This window comes from Cebidichthys violaceus, unplaced genomic scaffold (genome assembly GCF_023349555.1).
Source record: "Cebidichthys violaceus isolate CVI_PGR_0920_01 unplaced genomic scaffold, fCebVio1.0.p SCAF_52, whole genome shotgun sequence".
Lineage (NCBI taxonomy): Eukaryota > Metazoa > Chordata > Actinopteri > Perciformes > Stichaeidae > Cebidichthys > Cebidichthys violaceus.
In genome coordinates, this window is record NW_027176728.1 from 655,227 (window position 1) to 673,625 (window position 18,399).

General features: G+C 46.3%; 1 protein-coding gene across 4 annotated transcripts; it reads left to right on the forward strand.

Moving 5' to 3' along the window:
• Positions 1 to 956: 956 nt before the first annotated feature.
• LOC137888208 (oxysterol-binding protein-related protein 6-like) lies at positions 957 to 18,332 on the forward strand. 4 transcript variants are annotated; one of them, XM_068731551.1, is made up of 23 exons: positions 957 to 1,042; positions 7,714 to 7,943; positions 9,011 to 9,154; positions 9,305 to 9,358; positions 9,506 to 9,619; positions 9,768 to 9,935; positions 10,738 to 10,879; positions 10,969 to 11,087; positions 11,285 to 11,374; positions 11,588 to 11,747; positions 12,142 to 12,275; positions 13,546 to 13,638; positions 13,925 to 14,105; positions 14,187 to 14,261; positions 14,406 to 14,620; positions 14,707 to 14,844; positions 14,932 to 14,995; positions 15,138 to 15,216; positions 15,740 to 15,884; positions 16,066 to 16,216; positions 16,423 to 16,549; positions 16,649 to 16,771; positions 17,329 to 18,332. In XM_068731551.1, the coding sequence occupies exons 2-23, from the start codon at positions 7,776 to 7,778 to the stop codon at positions 17,435 to 17,437; spliced, it is 2,793 nt and encodes a 930-aa protein (XP_068587652.1). In that variant the 5' UTR covers positions 957 to 1,042; positions 7,714 to 7,775; the 3' UTR covers positions 17,438 to 18,332. The 4 variants fall into 4 exon arrangements, with proteins under 4 accessions (XP_068587652.1, XP_068587654.1, XP_068587655.1 ...); XM_068731552.1 differs by lacking the exon at positions 957 to 1,042 and adding an exon at positions 6,587 to 6,735; XM_068731553.1 differs by lacking the exon at positions 13,546 to 13,638.
• Positions 18,333 to 18,399: the final 67 nt, after the last annotated feature.

Genomic DNA, 18,399 nt, shown 5'->3' on the forward strand with positions numbered 1-18,399 from the left:
TAATAAAGTCATGAAAGAACCAAACTTCATGAATGTTTTTTGTGACAAAGAAGTATCTGTTCCAATCACTCTATCAGAGAAAAATCAGAGTTGTAGAAATAATTTGAAACTCAAGAGAGCCATGACATTATGTTCTTTACAAGTGTATGTAAACTTTTGACCACAACTGTACATGTATATATGTGTATATATATATGTATATATATATATATGTATATATATATGTTTATATATGGACACTGAGTTAATAAGTATTTGCTAACACACCCTAATAGTTTGCATAAAGCAATTAATAACAAAATAAAAACCATGGTGTTCAGCGATTATAATGGGCTGCTTGTCCTTACATCTATCTGTACAGTCAAGACACATTTACTTTACATTGTCATACATTTTTCAACCTACCTTTAATTCATCTGACACACCAAAATCAAGTGTCAGCTCTTTTTGCAAATTAAAATTTAAGGGGGAAAAAATCACCTGATTTCCAAAAAATTCTGTTGAACAAAAGTATTGAGATTGTGGATAACCTTGTTTATTAGCTTTCAGGGATAATCAGAGTAACTGTCATGATGTGTCTGTTTATAAAGATTTAGGAGGCCTGGCCATTGAGTATGGTCATCTGTGAGGGGCCCTGGTCTCCTTAATGTTTCGTCGGTCAGCACGTTAACATGTAGGACAGAGGACAGAGCTTTCCGTGGTGTCAGAAGGTGAAAGATTTCTGATAGAATGTCCGAATATAAGTTTCAGCTTATTTTAACCGCCACACTGTGTTTCTTCGACGATGTGTTAGTTCCTCAGTTACATTTGAATTCGAAATGTTCTGTTTAAAAATAAAGAAGAAGAAGAAGAAAATCAAAGGGAGAATAAAAAGGGTTCCCATGATGCATCCCGTCCCGCCGGTGCGCTCCTGGATGTTGGGTGTGTGCCACGCGCGCTCAGAGATAACCAGAAGGCGTGGAGGGCGGCTGCAGCAGAAGGTAGAAGAAGACGTCTCATCAGCTCAGCCGGTGGGTTCCAGTCGAGCCTCGCCTTAAACCAGGTGAGTCCAGAACAAGAACGGGACTCTTGTATCGCTTCACTATGGACGCCGAAGTGAAAATGTTTGATACAGTTGTAGTTTGTAGTACAGTTGTAGTTTTCATACGGAAGAAACGTTTAAGAAATCATTGGGTGGGTTCGTTTGGTGGAAGACTAAGCTTTGTGTTCACGCGCGTCGTTACGGTTCGTTTCGTACGTAAGGTGAATTAAAATGGCGATTTACTTTCTGCTCTCGTCTTTACTTCTAATTAATTGTGACATGGTGTCGTAGGAATGACGTTTTGACGGCCTTCTCGGCGTGTAAGGTTTTTTTGGGGGTTTTTTCGCGTGAAACTAGCCAAAAATGTGAAGTAGTGACATAAACTATGTCGGAGAAGAATCTAAAATGTCCTCATCGACCATAAGTGTGTCCCCACATCGTTTCTCACGCTGTTCCTATGGCGGTGTTTAGGGTGTTCACTTGAAACAAACCTGTTTATTAAGCCGCCTACCTGTTGCGCGCGCGCACACACACACACACACACACACACACACACACACACACACACACACACACACACACACACACACACACACACTTTTTCAGGAACGTGAAAGTTTTCTAAACACGGAAATAAATCATTTTAAGCAGTTTTTTTCCTATTCCAGGTGGCCTGTAATTATATTTATTTTTATTTAATTTTTAGGCTCCTGTATAATCTTATTGTATAACCTTGGCTAGAAACCTCAATGTATTGCCAATACGGTTGTGTTCACGTTGAACATATTGGGTAAGGAGATAGATTCATGGCTGCCATCGTTTTGTTTCGATTAGGAAAAACAGGTGCAACAGGGGGAAACGGGTAAAAAAAAATCCTTTTGTCCAGATGGTTAGAAGAGACTTCTGGGTTTTTCAAAGGGGAAAATAATTTAAGGAAAATTGAATGCTTAGCTATGTGACGGTAATGACGAGAGGCAAACAAACTAAAGCCACAGATCGAGATGGAGGTTGAATCGCAGCTCTAATGACTAATGAATCCGACTTTTTAGTTTTCATTTAATGGCATTTAATTAAAGCCATGCTGTGGTGAAGGTGGTATTAGGAAAAGATGCTGTCACAAAAACCGTAGAAACGAATGGCACAGTCCATTTATTAGCTCACAGGTGTAAGGCCAACACATCGGGGCTTTTCATTTGTGCGAATCGTTTGCATGTCAATAGGCTGCGATTTGCACCGTAGCACGTAACTCGTATATTAAATGGCAAAGAAAACTTTTTCGCTTTTTTTTCCCGGAATGAGGTAAATTCTTCTTGAGCTTTCGTACCTCGTATGAAGACATCGACCGATCATTGTGTGGCGTTGACCTTTCTTTTACCCTCGACAACGGCAGTTAATACCAGTTCATCTCCTTCTACCTTTCACAGTAAAAGCCCACGAAACTTGGCTTAACTTGGTGAAATAGCTTAAACTATACATTCATTTACCTTTAGACAGACTGGGTCAATTGATCCCTGTAATATTTGCAAGCTAGTATTATCCTGTCGTTAATCCGTCACGCATCCGATGTGTAAAGGCCTTTAGACTGCCTTAAGAACCTGACTTTACCTTCTATTCACCACATTGGGACAAAACCGCACCCACAAGTGTAGCGTTTGGTTGTAAACACTGTCGTTCACCTAAAAAGGAAAAAAAAGTGCTCCCGTCAGTCACATGCGTACGTTGCTCTGGCACATTCCTGGAGAAAGGGAGTGAAAGATGGAGGACGGCGAGAGAACCAGTCTGTTCAGGTCTGGAGTTGACATCTCACCGACATGCATGTGAAAGAACAGATTGTTCTGGACAGCACTTCCTGTAGAAACCACGACAGTCTGTATCTGTTTATCAATCTATTTGGTCGTACCGTGATTAAAAACACGGTGGCCATCGCTATAGTGTGCATGTTGATGTGTCCGTTCCGCACAATATCGCAATACAACCCATATATATCGTCATACTAGGGCTGCACAATCTTTAAAAAAAAATGAACATTGCTATTTTTCTTCTTCTGCGAAATACGTTGAAAAACTACAGGAGTAATCGTCCTACATGTTGGTCATGCAACATTAAGAGGACAGATTACAAATGTTGTGCTCTTGTAAACGTCGTAAACAAATTGGCTGCATGAATCACGGTGATGACGAAGCAAAAAAAAAAAAGAAGAAGTCCCGCCCACGACACACGGGCTCTGTGTTTCAGGACGGGTCAGTGCCGACAGACCCGGCAGCCCCCGTCCTCCACACAGGCAGGAGAGGCTTCTGTGAGCGGCTGAAAACAGCGACGGCGCTCTCACGGTAAAGCTCACAGCCGGAGCCTCCGGCCACTTTCACCCTGGGCCACATGACCCCTGGTCAGACCCGGTCCACACCCGTTAAGTGTCAACATTTTTACGGTTCATTGGGAAGCTGTGGCAGGTAATTTATGGACAAATGACAAATTAAAACCATGTGAGTTTTCCTGTGTTTCAAGCTCCCGCAATGTTTTTAATGAAATGATAATTCAGCCCTACATAAAGCTTCTGGCGACCTGATTATCACTCAGCCTTGTTAGCCGCTGCCGCCGCCGCCGCCGCCGCTGCTGCTGCTTGGGCAAAACACAATTGACCCATAAATGCCAAGAATGTTCCAGTGTCGCAATATTTAGCCGCTATGCAGCAATGCTTCACACCGATGGTTTAGAAGCCGAGGACGTCGTTTGTGACAGCGCCTTGGTACCTGCAGCGAGTTACGTGAAACGGGTTGTTGAACGCTGCTCTCAGGGCTGTATCTCAGCTCCTTTCTCTCTGGTTTACTGGTCAGACCACATACCTCTCATGGTTGTTCTAATCTTCTTCTCCGGTCCTCGCTAGACTCAACATGTTGAGTGTCGTACCTGGACTATGGCATCAGATGGAGGACGGCTCCGCAACCTCCCCCCCCCCCCCCAAAAGAACCGGGGTAAAGGTTGCGGGTAAACGTTTGGGTCACCTGACCAAAAATGGTCTTTAGGGATTACGGTTACATGATATCTATCTATCTATCTATATCTCCTCAAATACAGATCAATAAGGTTGCTTCCTGAACAGATTTCACAGTCAGCAGATGGATTTATTAGTAGCTCAGCTTTTTAAATCTTGCTAAAATCACATGTCCGCTCAGATGACATCCTGCGGTTGGTTTGTTTGCTTTCACACCACAAGCGACCCTCACCAGAGTCTCCATGGAAGCAGACCGACACCCACCTTTTTATGGCGGCCTTGGTTTGTTTGGTTGGCTCCAGGGTCTGATTGACGGCTTTCATACCAGACGAACCGCGCTAACCGAGCAAACTGACTTGGGTTTGTCTTAACCGAACCAAACGGGAAGCACCTTTTTATTACACATGGGTCATGCAGTGTGGGACTCCCAGTGGTTTGGTCCCAAGTCTCTTCATTTTGGGAGACTTGGTCAAAGTAAAAGGTTTATTCAGAATGCAATGTTTTGATGAAATATCACAATTTAAAACTTTGTTTTTGTCGCTTTGCTGACTGACGCGTTTGTCGCACGTGACTCGTTGAAAGAGCGCCGGAAAGAAGAAACTCTGAGGATAATGACACGTTCTTCAGCCTCTGGTTAGGATAAATGGTGTTTTGGCAATTGTTGAAAGAAAACATGCTTTTCAATCCTGACAGCAGGTCTTGTTGTTCAGAGGGTTAAAGGGTTAGATCTGACTTCCAGTTGTGTCTCTAGTCATTCAGATAGGGGTGTGTGTGTGTGTGTGTGTGTGTGTGTGTGTGTGTGTGTGTGTGTGTGTGTGTGTGTGTGTGTGTGTGTGTGTGTGTGTGTGTGTGTGTGTGTGTGTGTGTGTGTGTGTGTGTGTGTGTGTGTGTGTGTGTGTGTGTGTGTGTGTGTGTGTCAATAGATGTAAATGTGTTTATTTATACTGAACCAGATTGTCATTATGATTATGTAGTTATGGCAGCTTGACATCATTATAAATGAACAAATGTGTCATCAATTGAAAAAAAAGGGCATGTCAGTGTCCCTCATATGGGCGTACTGTGACGATACCAGAACACTTATCACTGTGAGGAACGTTTTATACGTTGAGTCTGTAACCAAGATGTAATCACACAGTGATGTGCAAAGCATTCAGGGAATGTTCTGCTCCTTCTACCAAACCGTTGTTGACTGCGTGTTTGGCTGCTACAGGGCGCCGCTTCATGTTCTGTTATGCTATCAGGGAAACTATGAAACTTTATCAAGCAAGCAAACTATGACTTGATGCTGCACCACCAGACTTCTTCCTCAACCTTTCTTCTTTCGATGCGACGTCCCTAAGAAATGTTCCTTGGTGATGACATTTAAAAGTGAGATTTAGCCTTTTTATAAATCTGTTTTTACCTTCTTTTTTTTTTACAGTCTGGCCAGAATTGTAGTTTAAAACGTCCCGAAATGTAACTAACATTGTCAACGGACTGTGAAGAGTGTTACAGTGCTATTATCCGTGCTGCAGAGATATCTGCTGAAATGAGCATGCTAACCAGCTAGCCTAGCCTAGGCCTGACACAGGACTGGAGATAAATAAACAAACATTGAAGTGTGCATATTAGCGATACATTTCCCATGTCAGCCTGGTTTCTTTAAATTGAGAACCGGATTAGAATTGAATATTTTGAATATAACTAGGCTAAATGGTTTCTGGTTTCTAGAGCAGCAGCAGTAATGTTTACAACTGCAAAGTCACCATATAAAGTCATTAATATCTCACCGGAAACAAAATAAAAAATGGCAATAAAATGAATTCTTTGAAGAATGAAGACTCCAAACATTCCTGTGCTGGTAGAGGGGCTGCTTTGTCTCAGCCAGCAGAGACGTTCAAAAGAATTTTAGAATATGTGGAAAAATGAAGCTTAACCGCTAGACTGCATACAGCTAGCTTCAGTGTTCACTGTTAGCCGAGCTCACTGTACTTGGATGGATGAGGGACTTGTCGACAGCAGATTGTTCTGTCGCTCTTCATGATCACGTTCATGCTTGTTGAACAGCTGTATGGATTATTCTTGCAGAGGTTTTATTGCACAAAATCAAGTTGTCGTAGTCATCTTCACCTGGTTCACTCTCCTGTTTTGAATTCTGGGTTTCAGCAACCAATCCCTGAATGAAAATATTTTTGTCATTCACCACGCTTCAGACTGTCTTTTGCCATGTTTATTGCGCACTAGTTGTTGCACTAGTAGTTACACTAGTAGTATTTTCTTTTATTTTGATTGTATGGACCCAGTAGAGGTGGTGAGATGCTGCTCCCTAAATCACGTGTCGGTCAGAATCTGATAATTGAATGCAGTTTAGAGCTCTTGTGTTTCTGTTGTCGGCTACATCTGACTGCAAATCTGTTGCAGGTCTTGCGATGACAGAGCCGGCAGGCCTGTTCGGTCACGTCAAGCGTCTCTCAGCCCCGCCCAGATACCCGCCGCCTTTAGTTATGCACCAGTCCGACGAGCGGGCCAGGTGTGACACCGCTCTCGGCGCAACACAGTCGTTCAGAAGATTCCGATGCTGAAGGATCGTTCCTAGGAACCTTGCTTTCTCTTGGTTTTGTTTTTCATGAGAGTTTTAGGGGAATTCTTGCGGCTCTACAGTTCATCTCGAGTGGAAAGTTTAAGGAATTTCCTGTGGACTGTTTGAGAAGCAGCCTGTTAGACTTCAGGCCCAACACAGGTGTGTTTTGTTTGTTATTGTGTCTTTTCTGTCTTTTTAACTGTTGCGTTCAGTTGTTGTTGTTGTTGTTGTTGCGGTTGCGGTCTCGTCATCAGTATTACCACTAGCTGTAGTTGTGCAGGTTTTCATTTATGTTCAGTGTAGGAGTGAGCGCTATGGGTAAAAGCTGCTACCATTTTATGTGAAGTTTCACATCATGGTACATGTCGATAAACGGTATATTGTGATGTTGTGAAAATGTACACAACATTGACTGCAATGTCCTAATTGACAAACTGGTATCGTTGCATTTATAGTCGCGTTGTCCAAATGTAATTGAGGGCCCCGGGTCTGATTTATCTATCTAGTTAGAGGGGAAAAAAAATAAAATCCTATTTTCTTTGAACCCACCATCTTGTGATGATGGCTGCCAGCCATCAGCAGTAAGCTGCCACCTGACAGGTCAGCCTTCTCATAACGCTCTCTGCTCTTCCTCTTCCTGGCTGCTGAATGTGAAAACAGGAAGCCAGCAGTTGAGGACGTTTGTGTGTTTTATCCTTCCAGAGGATCTGAAAGAGCTGCTGAATATCCATTGACTGTGGTTTTAACCTAATCATGCATTTCATTGTCTGTTTGATCTGATGACCTTTAAGACTTCCTACCTCACCACTGATATCAGCTGAAGGTCGTTTTTAATGTGGTTGTATGAATGCGTGTACTGATGAAGTGTGAAGTGTCACAACACAACTGGCCTTTCTGTTTAATGTTCGTGTTTTACAAGACGACCAAGGTTTAGAAATATAGTTCCTTCACATATGGTGAGTCCATCCATCAAGGCATCTTACTTAAGAGTCGAGTAAGAGCATCATCAGACTATAGCTGATCTTTATTTTGGAATTGTCATTTTACTTTGAATACTGTCCATTTATTTTATTCCTCGACGTCTTCCCAGTAAGTTTTGTCCCCGTGCCGTTTACACTTGTTCATTGATCTCCACAGTGCCGCTCACTCTGCCATGAGACACGGCTTGTCGTGAACGCCCCCCCCCCCACTTTCGCTCCATGCAACGCTTTCCTCACCACATCTTGCCGATGGACCCGCAGGTGTGTCCGCCGCCTCTGAGCAGCAGCCAGTCTGTGATCAGCGGCGTGGACAAATCCCCGGCCAGCGTGTTCAAACCCGGCCACTCGCGGAGCAGCAGCACCGGCTCCTCCAAACAATCAAAGCAGGTAACGAGACCCGCAGGAGAACGTGTAGACGGTGTGGGACGGGGGACGGCAACCCGCATGCGGCTCTTCAGCCCCTCTGTCTACATCCACACTAATAAAAATAAAAAGTTTTAACAAACAAAAACGATCTCCGTACAGACTAACGCGCCTGAAAACGAATATCACGTGACTATTCACGTACACTGGGCACGCGAGTGGGGCCGGTGTAAACAGGAAGTAGATTGGTTGCTCAAAGCCGCTAACCGTGACTTCAGATGTCCGCTCCGTAGGTCTGATAACGCCGCTGGACACGCCGCTCGCTAATTGCTACAATAACAGCTGCTTCCTCCTCAGAAATGCAGACTTTTAACTGGACAACAGCTGTTAGTAAAGACAACAAGGTCAAGCGTCTTCACCTGCAGGTGGCTAATCATGATTTGCAGACCCCCCCCCCCCCCCTCGGTAAACTATCAATGGATAAATCCAAAAAAAGAAAAGTCATCGAGGAAAATAGAGTTTAATTCTGCTTGGACGTATTCATCTGCTTTCACTGCAAACAATGCCGGCTTACCTGTCTGCTTGATATGTGCAAAACATGTAATGTAGAAAGACACTTCCAGAAAAGTATCAGCAAAAAGTATATTCTTGTTCTATATTTTCATAAATACAACAAACTATAGTTTTTGTAGATATAATATAACTATATTTAAAACTTTATAAGCTGTAATATCAAATGGCTTTTGCGGCTCCAAACGAAATGTATTTGGTGTAAAATAGGACAAAATGGCTCTTTGGACAGAGAAGGTTGCTGACCCCTGGTGCAGGAAGTACACCGGTACGGGTTTCACCAGTAGAACCTAGAGACGCACCGAATGATGGAAACGGGCCGGATTTCAGCTGATCAGTTTAAGACTCCAGATTGTTGTGTATGCATGTAGATGTATATCATGTAATTCTGTTAAACATTACATAGATTTATTTATTTTCTTTCATATTTTGGTGATAACATCTAGAACTCCACCAAAGGCCAGACGTTGCATTTGTTACTTGGTTCATTTGGTAATGGTCTCCGTGTTTCCTCCTCTCAGTCCCGTCACTGGGAGGTGATGGACGACCTGCAGCAGCGGGACATGTACTCTGTTCCCGGCTCCTCTGTGGACCTCAGCATCCCTGGGATCTGTGAGGGCTACCTGATGAAGAAGAGGAAGTACCCGCTCAAAGGCTGGCACAAGGTGAGCGGTGCCTGTGCAGCGGATCTTTGTCCCGCTCGGTTTCCCCGGGTTCCCAGCGATTTTTAAACCAGCGTCACGGTGGTTCGACCTTCTTTAACCGTCCGCAATTCCTGTTTCTTTCAACTTCTTCACTGTGATTTGTTTTTTCAGAGATACTTCCTGTTGGAGAAAGGAATTCTCAAGTACTCCAAGACGCAGCAAGACGTGAGTCGTAAAAAGAAAAATGCAGCCGTTGCACAATTCACCGTCGGTCACTCGGAGCGACCAGCGTGAACCGGTGTCGGGTTCGTTCTGTTGACTCGGTGTGCCGCCAACGGCTCCGTTTGAACTGCGTCATTTCTATGATCTCAGATTCAGAGAGGGAAGCTCCACGGCTCTCTGGACATCAGCCTGGCGGTCATGTCCATCAACAAGAAGACCAAAGGCTTAGACCTGGACGCTGGGGACAACATCTACCACCTCAAGGTGACCCACACAGCAGAGTCCAGGGATCACTATCGACACTAAACTCTCACAAGTCAAATCTTAAGGGGTTAAAATGACATGTACAGACGGACGTGGACATTCTTCAGCCTGCAGTGGACTAAACGTGTTTCCTTTCCCTCCTTGTTAGGCAAAGAGCCATGACATCTTCTACATCTGGTTGACCAAGCTGTGTGCCCATCGTGTATTCAGGAAAAACGAGGCGATGAGCGTCCATCACGGCGTCCTTCACGCTCTCTCCTTGAGCCCGAGCAACCTGCCGACGGCGGCCGCTCTCGCCCAGACCAACAGACAAATGGTGAGTAGAGGATCCCGCCGAGGTCACGCTCGTCTTCACCTCGGTGCGACTGTTGCCGTCCGATCATGACGCGACGTCGAGTGTCTCGTCTCGTACGTTCAGAGACGGGACCTCTCTCTCATTGGGACCACGTGGTCCGAGTTGGTCTGGCTCGCTTTGAGCTCTGACCTCAGTTAGGTTCGGACACAATCCCAAAAATGTCTCAAACGTAGGTCCTCCTGTTCAGTTACTGCTGATGAAAAACCTAACCGTACTTGATTTTGCTTAAAAGCTTTTAATGAACAAACTGACTTTTATTCATACATTCAGAAGCATGTTTATCACAGAATTAGCAGAGCTTTGTTAGCAACTATTCTTAACGTGACTTTTATTGTGAAGAAGGAAATGAAATGGTTTTTACAGCCTCTTCTTTGACCACTACATCCGAACACGAACACAAAAGTTACATAGAGAAGACGAGTCGTAAAACAACAACACGCATGCCACTCCTGTCCACTGGCTGTTATGTTGCTGTGGTAACCGCCACAAACACAAATCACTGGGATCCGCCTCATCGTGTCATTAAGTACGCTTACTCATACAACCATAGTTTTCATACTGCTCCTCTACATATAAAAGTCTTGTTCGTATGAGGAACCTGGTTCACCGCTGGGCTTTTGCATAGCTGGTGTTTTAAGTGTTGATCAATCACTCGATTCTGTTGACATTTTCAGTTCAGTGTTTGGTGTTTTTTAACTGGTTGTCGACATTGTCATTGATTCGAGTCATCTTTTCCTTCCTCGTTTTGTGTTCGATCACCCAGCCCGCCCACTATGCCAGCTTGGCGTCGGTGTACCATCCAGACATGGAAAGCCCCGCCCCCGCCGTCTCCTCTCACCCGGGGGTGACCAGCAAGGTGTCGGCGTGGCTGCAGCAGACCCACGACATCGACGGTACCTCCAACGGTGAGAGCCGTCTCCGTCCTATGTCCTCGCATGTTTTTACCCTTCTCTTGAATCCACTGGATTGACCTTTTGGCCCTCTTGTTTGCCAGACCTGGCTCGCTGTCAGGCGGAGCTGACGGAGCTGGCCCTGCTCATCCAGCGGCTCCATTGGCTGGAGGGAGGCCTGCCCATCACAAACACAGACCTGGAGATGCGAATCAGCATGCAGGTGAGCTCTCTGTGAACCTGTGGGATTCTTCACTGGGGGAAAAAATGAGTTTTATTGATGAATAAACTGTCATAATGTTGATTTGAATAAGACAATGTAATACTTGGTAGATCCCTCAGGGCTGCATCAAAGATGTATTCTTTATTTGTACTGTCTCTTATGGAGAAGAGCTGTAACCCTGTTGGTCTCTGTTCTAGAATCTGTCCCTGGAGAAACCCAAGAAGAAGACGGGAAAAGGGTTCGGTCACTCCAGGACTTTGTCACGCGTTGAAGCCATGGGGGGGATGGTAGGACGTGTGTGTGTGTGTGTGTGTGTGTGTGTGTGTGTGTGTGTGTGTGTGTGTGTGTGTGTGTGTGTGTGTGTGTGTGTGTGTGTGTGTGTGTGTGTGTGTGTGTGTGTGTGTGTGTGTGTGTGTGTGTGTGTGTGTGTGTGTGTGTGTGTGTGTGTGTGTGTGTGTGTGTCCTCAGCTCGCTGTCATACTGTGTCTCTTCTACTCCAGTTCACTTCCAGCCACCTGAGCACCACCAACAGCAGCGCCGGGCCGGGGCCGTCCGTCCAGTCCATCCCCGACTACGTCTACTCTCAGCTGTCCAACCCTCAGGTGTCCTCGCCGGAGGCCAAGAAGCTCCACCAGGACATCTGCACTTCTTCTCAGAGGGGTGGGGCCTCCCACCTTACAGCTGTATTTCTGTCTATAGCTTTAAGTGAGCTGCTTTTAAATGGCAGCCGTCTATTTTGCAGACGGGCTTGATGATGACGTTTGTCAGTTTAAGTAATTCACGAAGAGAAACTTAACGTTACTGTGAGGAACTTTTAACTCGATATGATACCGATGCCTCTATATGACCTGCATCAGTAAACGAAGCCATCAGGAATTAAGACTAAATGGTCAATGATACCCAACAATAACCCAAAATATCAAATTCCTCAATGAGCTGTTTTAATTAATACTAGTCTAACTAGTCTAACACTGCGCTCTGCCGCGCGTGTCTTTATTCCAGATGGGCGTGTTTTCATGAACGTTGTCTTTGTTTCTCACGCTGTGGTTTACAGTTCATGCGTCTCTCAAGTCCATTCATGAGGTTTTGACTTTGGAGCGGGAGAGACTGAGGCAGGCCTGGACCGGCCCAGACATGAGGCGCAACACGTCGCAGCAGTTCGCCACCCTCTGCAACACACTGTCTGAGGTAACACACACACACACACACACACACACACACACACACACACACACACACTCACACTCACACTCACACTCACTCACTCACTCATGCACTCACACTCATGCACTCACTCACTCACACTCATGCACTCATGCACACACTCTCTCTCTCTCTCTCTCTCTCTCTCTCGTTCTCACTCACACACACACACACATTAGTTTGTTTGTATTGTCTATCCAGCTCTGTGCCCCCCCCCCAACCCTTTTCCACCAGAGTCTCCGATTTTGAATACGCAAATTATTGATTGCCCCAAAATATTGGTATCGGCCTGTAAAAAGAACAAGCCCAGCCCTCAGTCTGTCGCTGAGGTGAAACTCTGGAGCAGGTTTCCCCTGTTTCTAGGCAGGAATAGGTACAAGTGATCTCAGGAACACACCTCGAGTCTCTTCTCTGCGTTTCCACACACACACACACACACACACACACACACACACACACACACAGACGGACAGAAATAACACACTGAAACCAAACCGTCTTGTCGGTCGAGTAACTCGTTCATTCCTGCTGTCAAACAGACGGCGCTCACAAAACCTTTTTTTTCTTTTCTTTCCGTTTGGCGTTGCATGAGCTTTCTTCTTTGTTGGTGCTGCTGCATGTGAACGGGCTTTATTTTGTTGTTGGTTGTCTGGCAGTTGGGTTTTCCCTCTACAACACACAACAGACCAAAAGTGAATCCGTTCCTGATAATTGCTCGTGTATTGAAAAGAGGGTAGGAATACATAACTGTGGTATGATAATGATGACCGTGGAACCTGTTGATCTGGAGGAGTGACCCCGATGGTGTAGTCATGGTTCTCTCAGCCTGACACACTTATGACAGGAAACGTGGCAAAGATGCATATGGAACATACCATTAAGTTGCATTATGGGAAGTGGTCCAACAAAAACCTTTTTAAGAGCAATTCACTCTAACTTTGGAATGTGAAAAATAGTAACATCCTAAAAACATAGATGTGTTCATATCCATGTGTTGTACGATAAGTCGAACAACACTAACTATGATGCATTAATATCTCTTGATGATAACATGGATGTCTGTCGACAGTTAAACAATAGAGCGCCACACTGATAAACACCACGCCGAGTCAGCATGACGTGTTTTGACCAATTCTTTCTTTCTTCTCTTTTTTTTTTTTCCCGCTTCGTGTGTCTTTGCATGGTGTGTGTGTGTGTGTGTGTGTGTGTGTGTGCGTGTGTGCGTGTGTGCGTGTGCGCTCATGCATGTGTTCAGCTTGACATACAGTCCCGTCTGACCAAAGTCCATTCGGTTTCACTGTCCTCTGACTCTACTGATGAATCCTTCTGCACCGTCCGTCCTGACCAGGTGTGTACCGGCTGTGTGTTTGTAATCCGTGTGTCGTCGGTTCTTTGGATCCTCGCTTTGAAAACTTGGAAATTGTCTCGTTGTCATCTCGTATTTGGAATTTGTTAAAAATCACTGAGAGAATGTGGACAATTCTCCCCGACGCCATCGCAGCAGAGCACATCTCGACTCGGTCACTTCATGCCGTTTCTTGCAAATACGTCCGACGCACAACGCACGCCGGCCAACGGTCTAGCTCCGCCTCTTTTATACAAACTGACTGTTCCTTCTCTGCGCGCCCTCTCAGAGGACGCCGTCCATGGGCCGTCACAGCCACCGCGCGCCCTCTGTGGCCGAGTCCATGGCCGAGTATTTCGACGCCAGCGAGGTGATCGTGTGCGAGAGCTCGTCGGAGGCCGAGGCGTCGGACGAGTCGGGCATGAGCGACATCACCACCACCACCAACTCTGAGCCGGACGAGGGCCACAGTGAGTGTGTAGCTGGCAGTACAGGCCGGCCCTGCCCACCCGCCCGCTAGATGAACTGACGTTGTCCTCTCTCCCCCTCAGCCACCGCCACCCTGAACTACCGCGCCAGTGTGAACAACGTTCCTGAAGCGCCCAGCCCAGTGCCCGCCGACACCGGTAATGCCGCCGCTCTTCACCATTTCTACGGTTCCACTGAATGCACATGTAACAGATTGGGGATCTACTTTTTCTGCCTTTTTCGTCCCTCTGGGACGTCTGGCTGTCCTCCCAGCTGCATTGATCCGTGTCTCTGCGTTCCAGGTCGTCGCACTGTCCTCCCCGCCTCGGGAACGGACAACAGCCACATCGGCATCATGAGCATCCTGTACAACAACATCGGCAAGGACCTGTCCAGAATCTCCATGCCGGTGGATCTCAATGAGCCGCTGTCGCTGCTGCAGAGACTCAGCGAGGAGCTGGAGTACTCTGAGCTGCTGGACATCGCCAACCGCACGGATGACCCGTACGAGAGAATGGTGAGTTTGGTTTGCTGAGATACGGTTGAGTTCAGTCACAAGTTCTTTGATTCATTTAAAAAAAAAAAAACCCTGCATGTTCCCAGGTATACGTGGCAGTATTCTCCATCTCTGGATATGCCTGGGCCTCCTGGAGGAATCGCTACAAGCCCTTCAACCCCATTTTGGGAGAAACGTACGAGAGTTACAGAGAAGACCGAGCCTTCCGCTACGTCAGTGAGCAGGTAAGCGGCAGAGACGGATTCAGCTGAAACCTCCGTATGTGAGTTGTGAAGCGTACTGTAATGCTGCGTCATGTGCTTTGCTTTCAGGTCAGCCATCACCCGCCCATCTCTGCCTGCCACGCTGAGTCCGAAAACTTCACTTTCTGGCAAGGTAGGATCTGCGTGCTTAGAGCCGAGTGCTGGATCCACCTGTGCTGTATGAGAGCACTGGAACCTAATGCTCTGTCTGTCTGTCTGTCTGTCTGTCTGTCTGTCTGTCTGTCTGTCTGTCTGTCTGTCTGTCTGTCTCTCAGATCAGAGATGGAAGAACAAGTTCTGGGGGAAGTCTATGGAGATGCTCTCTTCTGGACTGGTCAATGTTGCTCTACCCAAGTGAGCCACTGCTTCATTTACCACCCGTCACACCATGTAGCAGAGAACTGCAGTAGTAAAGCTGCTCATACGATACAGAACCAAGCAGCAGCTTCCAGCTCTGGGAAAGAAATGAAGCCAAAGGAAGTGGCAATCTGCACTTCCTCAAATGGCAACGTGAGGCAGTGAACCTCATCACAAATAAACGTGTGCACAGTCCCTTGCTAACCTAGCTAGCGCTAGCTGTACCTCGCTCCACCCTCTAGGAGGAGTCGCCCCCTGCTGGCCATTAGAGAGAATGCTAGTTTAAGGCACTAAAGCGTTGGCTTCACTTTTCAGAAGCAGAGGTGGCTGCCTGGTTGTTTTGGACAGGTTTTTGTAATGCTCTATGGCCACCTGCTGGAGGTGTTCAGTACTGTGTTCATCAACTCAACACTTTGTAGACGTGTTGAGATGAGCTAAACTAAAATAGGCACAAAATGAGGAAGTGATGGTGAAGTGTGTGTGTGTGTGTGTGTGTGTGTGTGTGTGTGTGTGTGTGCAGGTACGGTGACCACTATGAGTGGAACAAGGCAGTGACGTGTATCCACAACGTGCTGAGTCAGGAGCGCTGGTTGGAGCACTACGGTGAGGTGGTCATCAAAAACACGAAGAGCGACGCCTGCACCTGCAAGATCACCTTTGTCAAGGTCAGGACACTCACTCACTCACTCACTCACTCACTCACTCACTCACTGTCTCCATGTAACCAGCCTCTGACCTAATGTTTGCATCCGTTACTGCTAGTTCACTTAGAAGTCAGAGTAATGCACAGAGGGCTTCTCTTCTCCCGTTGACCCATGAGCTTTTCTTTTGCTCTGCGTGTTCCAGTCTCGCTACTGGAGCTCAGACAACAGTAAGAACGAGGTGCAGGGCGTGGTCCTGGACCGGGCTGGAGAGGTGGTTCATCGCTTTGGAGGCCTCTGGCATGAGGGCATTTTCTGCGACACCATGACGACGCCAAAGTGCATCTGGAAGCCCAGTGAGTAGCGTCCAGTCGAGTCCCCAAAAGCCTTTGACCCATTCTGGAGTCGGTGTCGTATTGCGATTAATTATATGACTGATTTCCACTGACTGATTGTAAAGTCTCGTGGCGTTGTACATTTACAAATGCATGACACTCCTCTTACGTTTCCTCATCGTCTAATGTCCTCAGTCTTGATATGCGTGATGTCATTTCCTGTTTAGACGTGCAGCCCGACGACTACTCCCAGTTCTATGGTTTCTCCCAATACGCCAGAGAACTGAACGAGCTGACGCCCGAGCTGAAAGCAGTCCTCCCGCCTACAGACACGCGCTTCAGACCGGACCAGAGGTACCAGCTTCATTCAACCTGAAGCATTTGTTGTCATCTTTTTTCTTTTTTTTTTGGTTGACCAGCTGTTTGAATCTGTGCCCCTCTGCTCTCCCTCAGGCTCTTGGAGGAGGGCAAGGTAGCCGAAGCAGATAAAATGAAGGACAAAGTGGAGGAGAAGCAGAGGGAGAGGAGGAAGGAGATGACCAAGAGCGGGGAGGAGCACATCCCCAGGTTCTTCAGGTGAGGCGCACCTCTACTCAGCCCCTGTGATGGGGAACTCATATGAGACGGATGTAGTGTAGAATTAGTATGCATCATCAAACTGGGACAGTTTATTTCATGGTGAAGTAACTTCCTGGAGTCTCCGCTGGTTGCCTGGTTGCAACCTCATGGTGGCAACAAGATGTCAAGAAGTAATTGTGCCTAACCAAAAAAAAATAAAAAATAAAGTCCAGCAGAATACCTCCGCTCAAAACAACTCACTTATTCTGATTTATTCACTGACCTGTGATTGAGGGGTTGTCTCCACATGGCTCTCAACATGGCGCCTGCTGAGCCAGCAGCTACCGCTGCAAAACGGCGCCAACTGTGAACAATGGCTGCGACTTGATTGAATTGTGTTACCCTTTGATCAGAGCAGGGCTAGCTGGGTCCTGTCTTTATGCTAAGCTAACCAGCTGCTGCTGTTAATGCTTCATAGTTAGCATTTCTTTTCTTTTTCTTTTTCTTTTTTTAAACATTGGTGTTTTTTTCCTCGATTGCTGACAGCAACAGTTCTCTCTTGTCCGTTAACTCAGGAAATCTGTGGACGAGGCTGGCAGAGAGGTGTGGCTGAGCAACGGGACGTACTACAAGCTCCGCACGGACCCCGGCTTCGCCAACACCGAGAACCTGGACCTGTGGTAGAACGCAGCGCTACGCCGAGGAACCCAACCAGCCCGCCGCCGAACCGTCGTAATATCTAATGAAGAGGAAGAATACGCCCCGCAAATAGTAAAAATGAATTGTTTTCGTGTTGGTCTGATAACTTCTGCCTGAATGCGCTGTAGTGGCTGGTCATCAGAGGTCATCAGAGGTCTGCTGCTATGGGCGTTTGAAGAGGCACAAATGAACCTCAGTGTGGTGAGGTGCCACTATGGAACAAATGAAGACTGATTTTGATGAAGCCGGATGTCCCGCCGTACCATGATGGAGGCCTTTTTAAATATGATCCATCGTGATTCAAAAGTAAATCGACTTCAACTCGTCGTCACGACCCTGGAGAAAGCCGCGTCTCCTCTCTGTATGTAAAGTGTTGTTTCAGATAATGTTCTACTTTGTGTTTTGTTTAACCACGTCAATATGTTTTTAGTTTTAGTTTTTTTTTAATAAGGCTCACTTTTATGAAATCAGAAATGAGTCTAGCTTCCTGCGGAGGGATCGGAGCACAGGGAGGGCTGATGTGGGCCTAGTGGGGTCCGTTACAGGTGCACTGGTGCTGTCCTGCTCTCTCAGCGGGTCTTTGTGTAAATACTTTTTACGTTTTTAAAATCGCCGCCGATTTTTATTTTCTGACGTTTAATGTCGACACATTGGTGATGCATTGTTTTTCTAAGGCTAGCGGTCCTGTTAGCCTAGCCTGCTTCCTCCCTCCACCCGTGTGATTGGTTGATGTCCTTAGAGGATCGCTCCTCTGCGCTCTGTTGATGTGGTGTTGTTGTTTTTAACAAAGGATTTTAATAAGGAAAAGAGAGTACTGTTAAACCCCAGTGAAATGTTTTCTTTATGCTTTTGTTTCAAATAAAAGGTTCAATAATCAACAGTGTTGTGCTTTTTGTTCAGTTGTCTCCTCAAGGTGCTCTCACTAGCTTTTTGTTGTTGAATATAAT

Excerpts from the sequence above, each read along its gene's own strand:
- LOC137888208 (XM_068731551.1), top strand. The coding sequence starts at position 7,776 with ATGCAACGCTTTCCTCACCACATCTTGCCGATGGACCCGCAGGTGTGT. Across the intron at positions 10,880-10,968 it reads CATCGACGGTACCTCCAACG|ACCTGGCTCGCTGTCAGGCG; the intron begins GTGAGAGCCGTC and ends CTTGTTTGCCAG. Across the intron at positions 11,088-11,284 it reads AGATGCGAATCAGCATGCAG|AATCTGTCCCTGGAGAAACC; the intron begins GTGAGCTCTCTG and ends TCTCTGTTCTAG.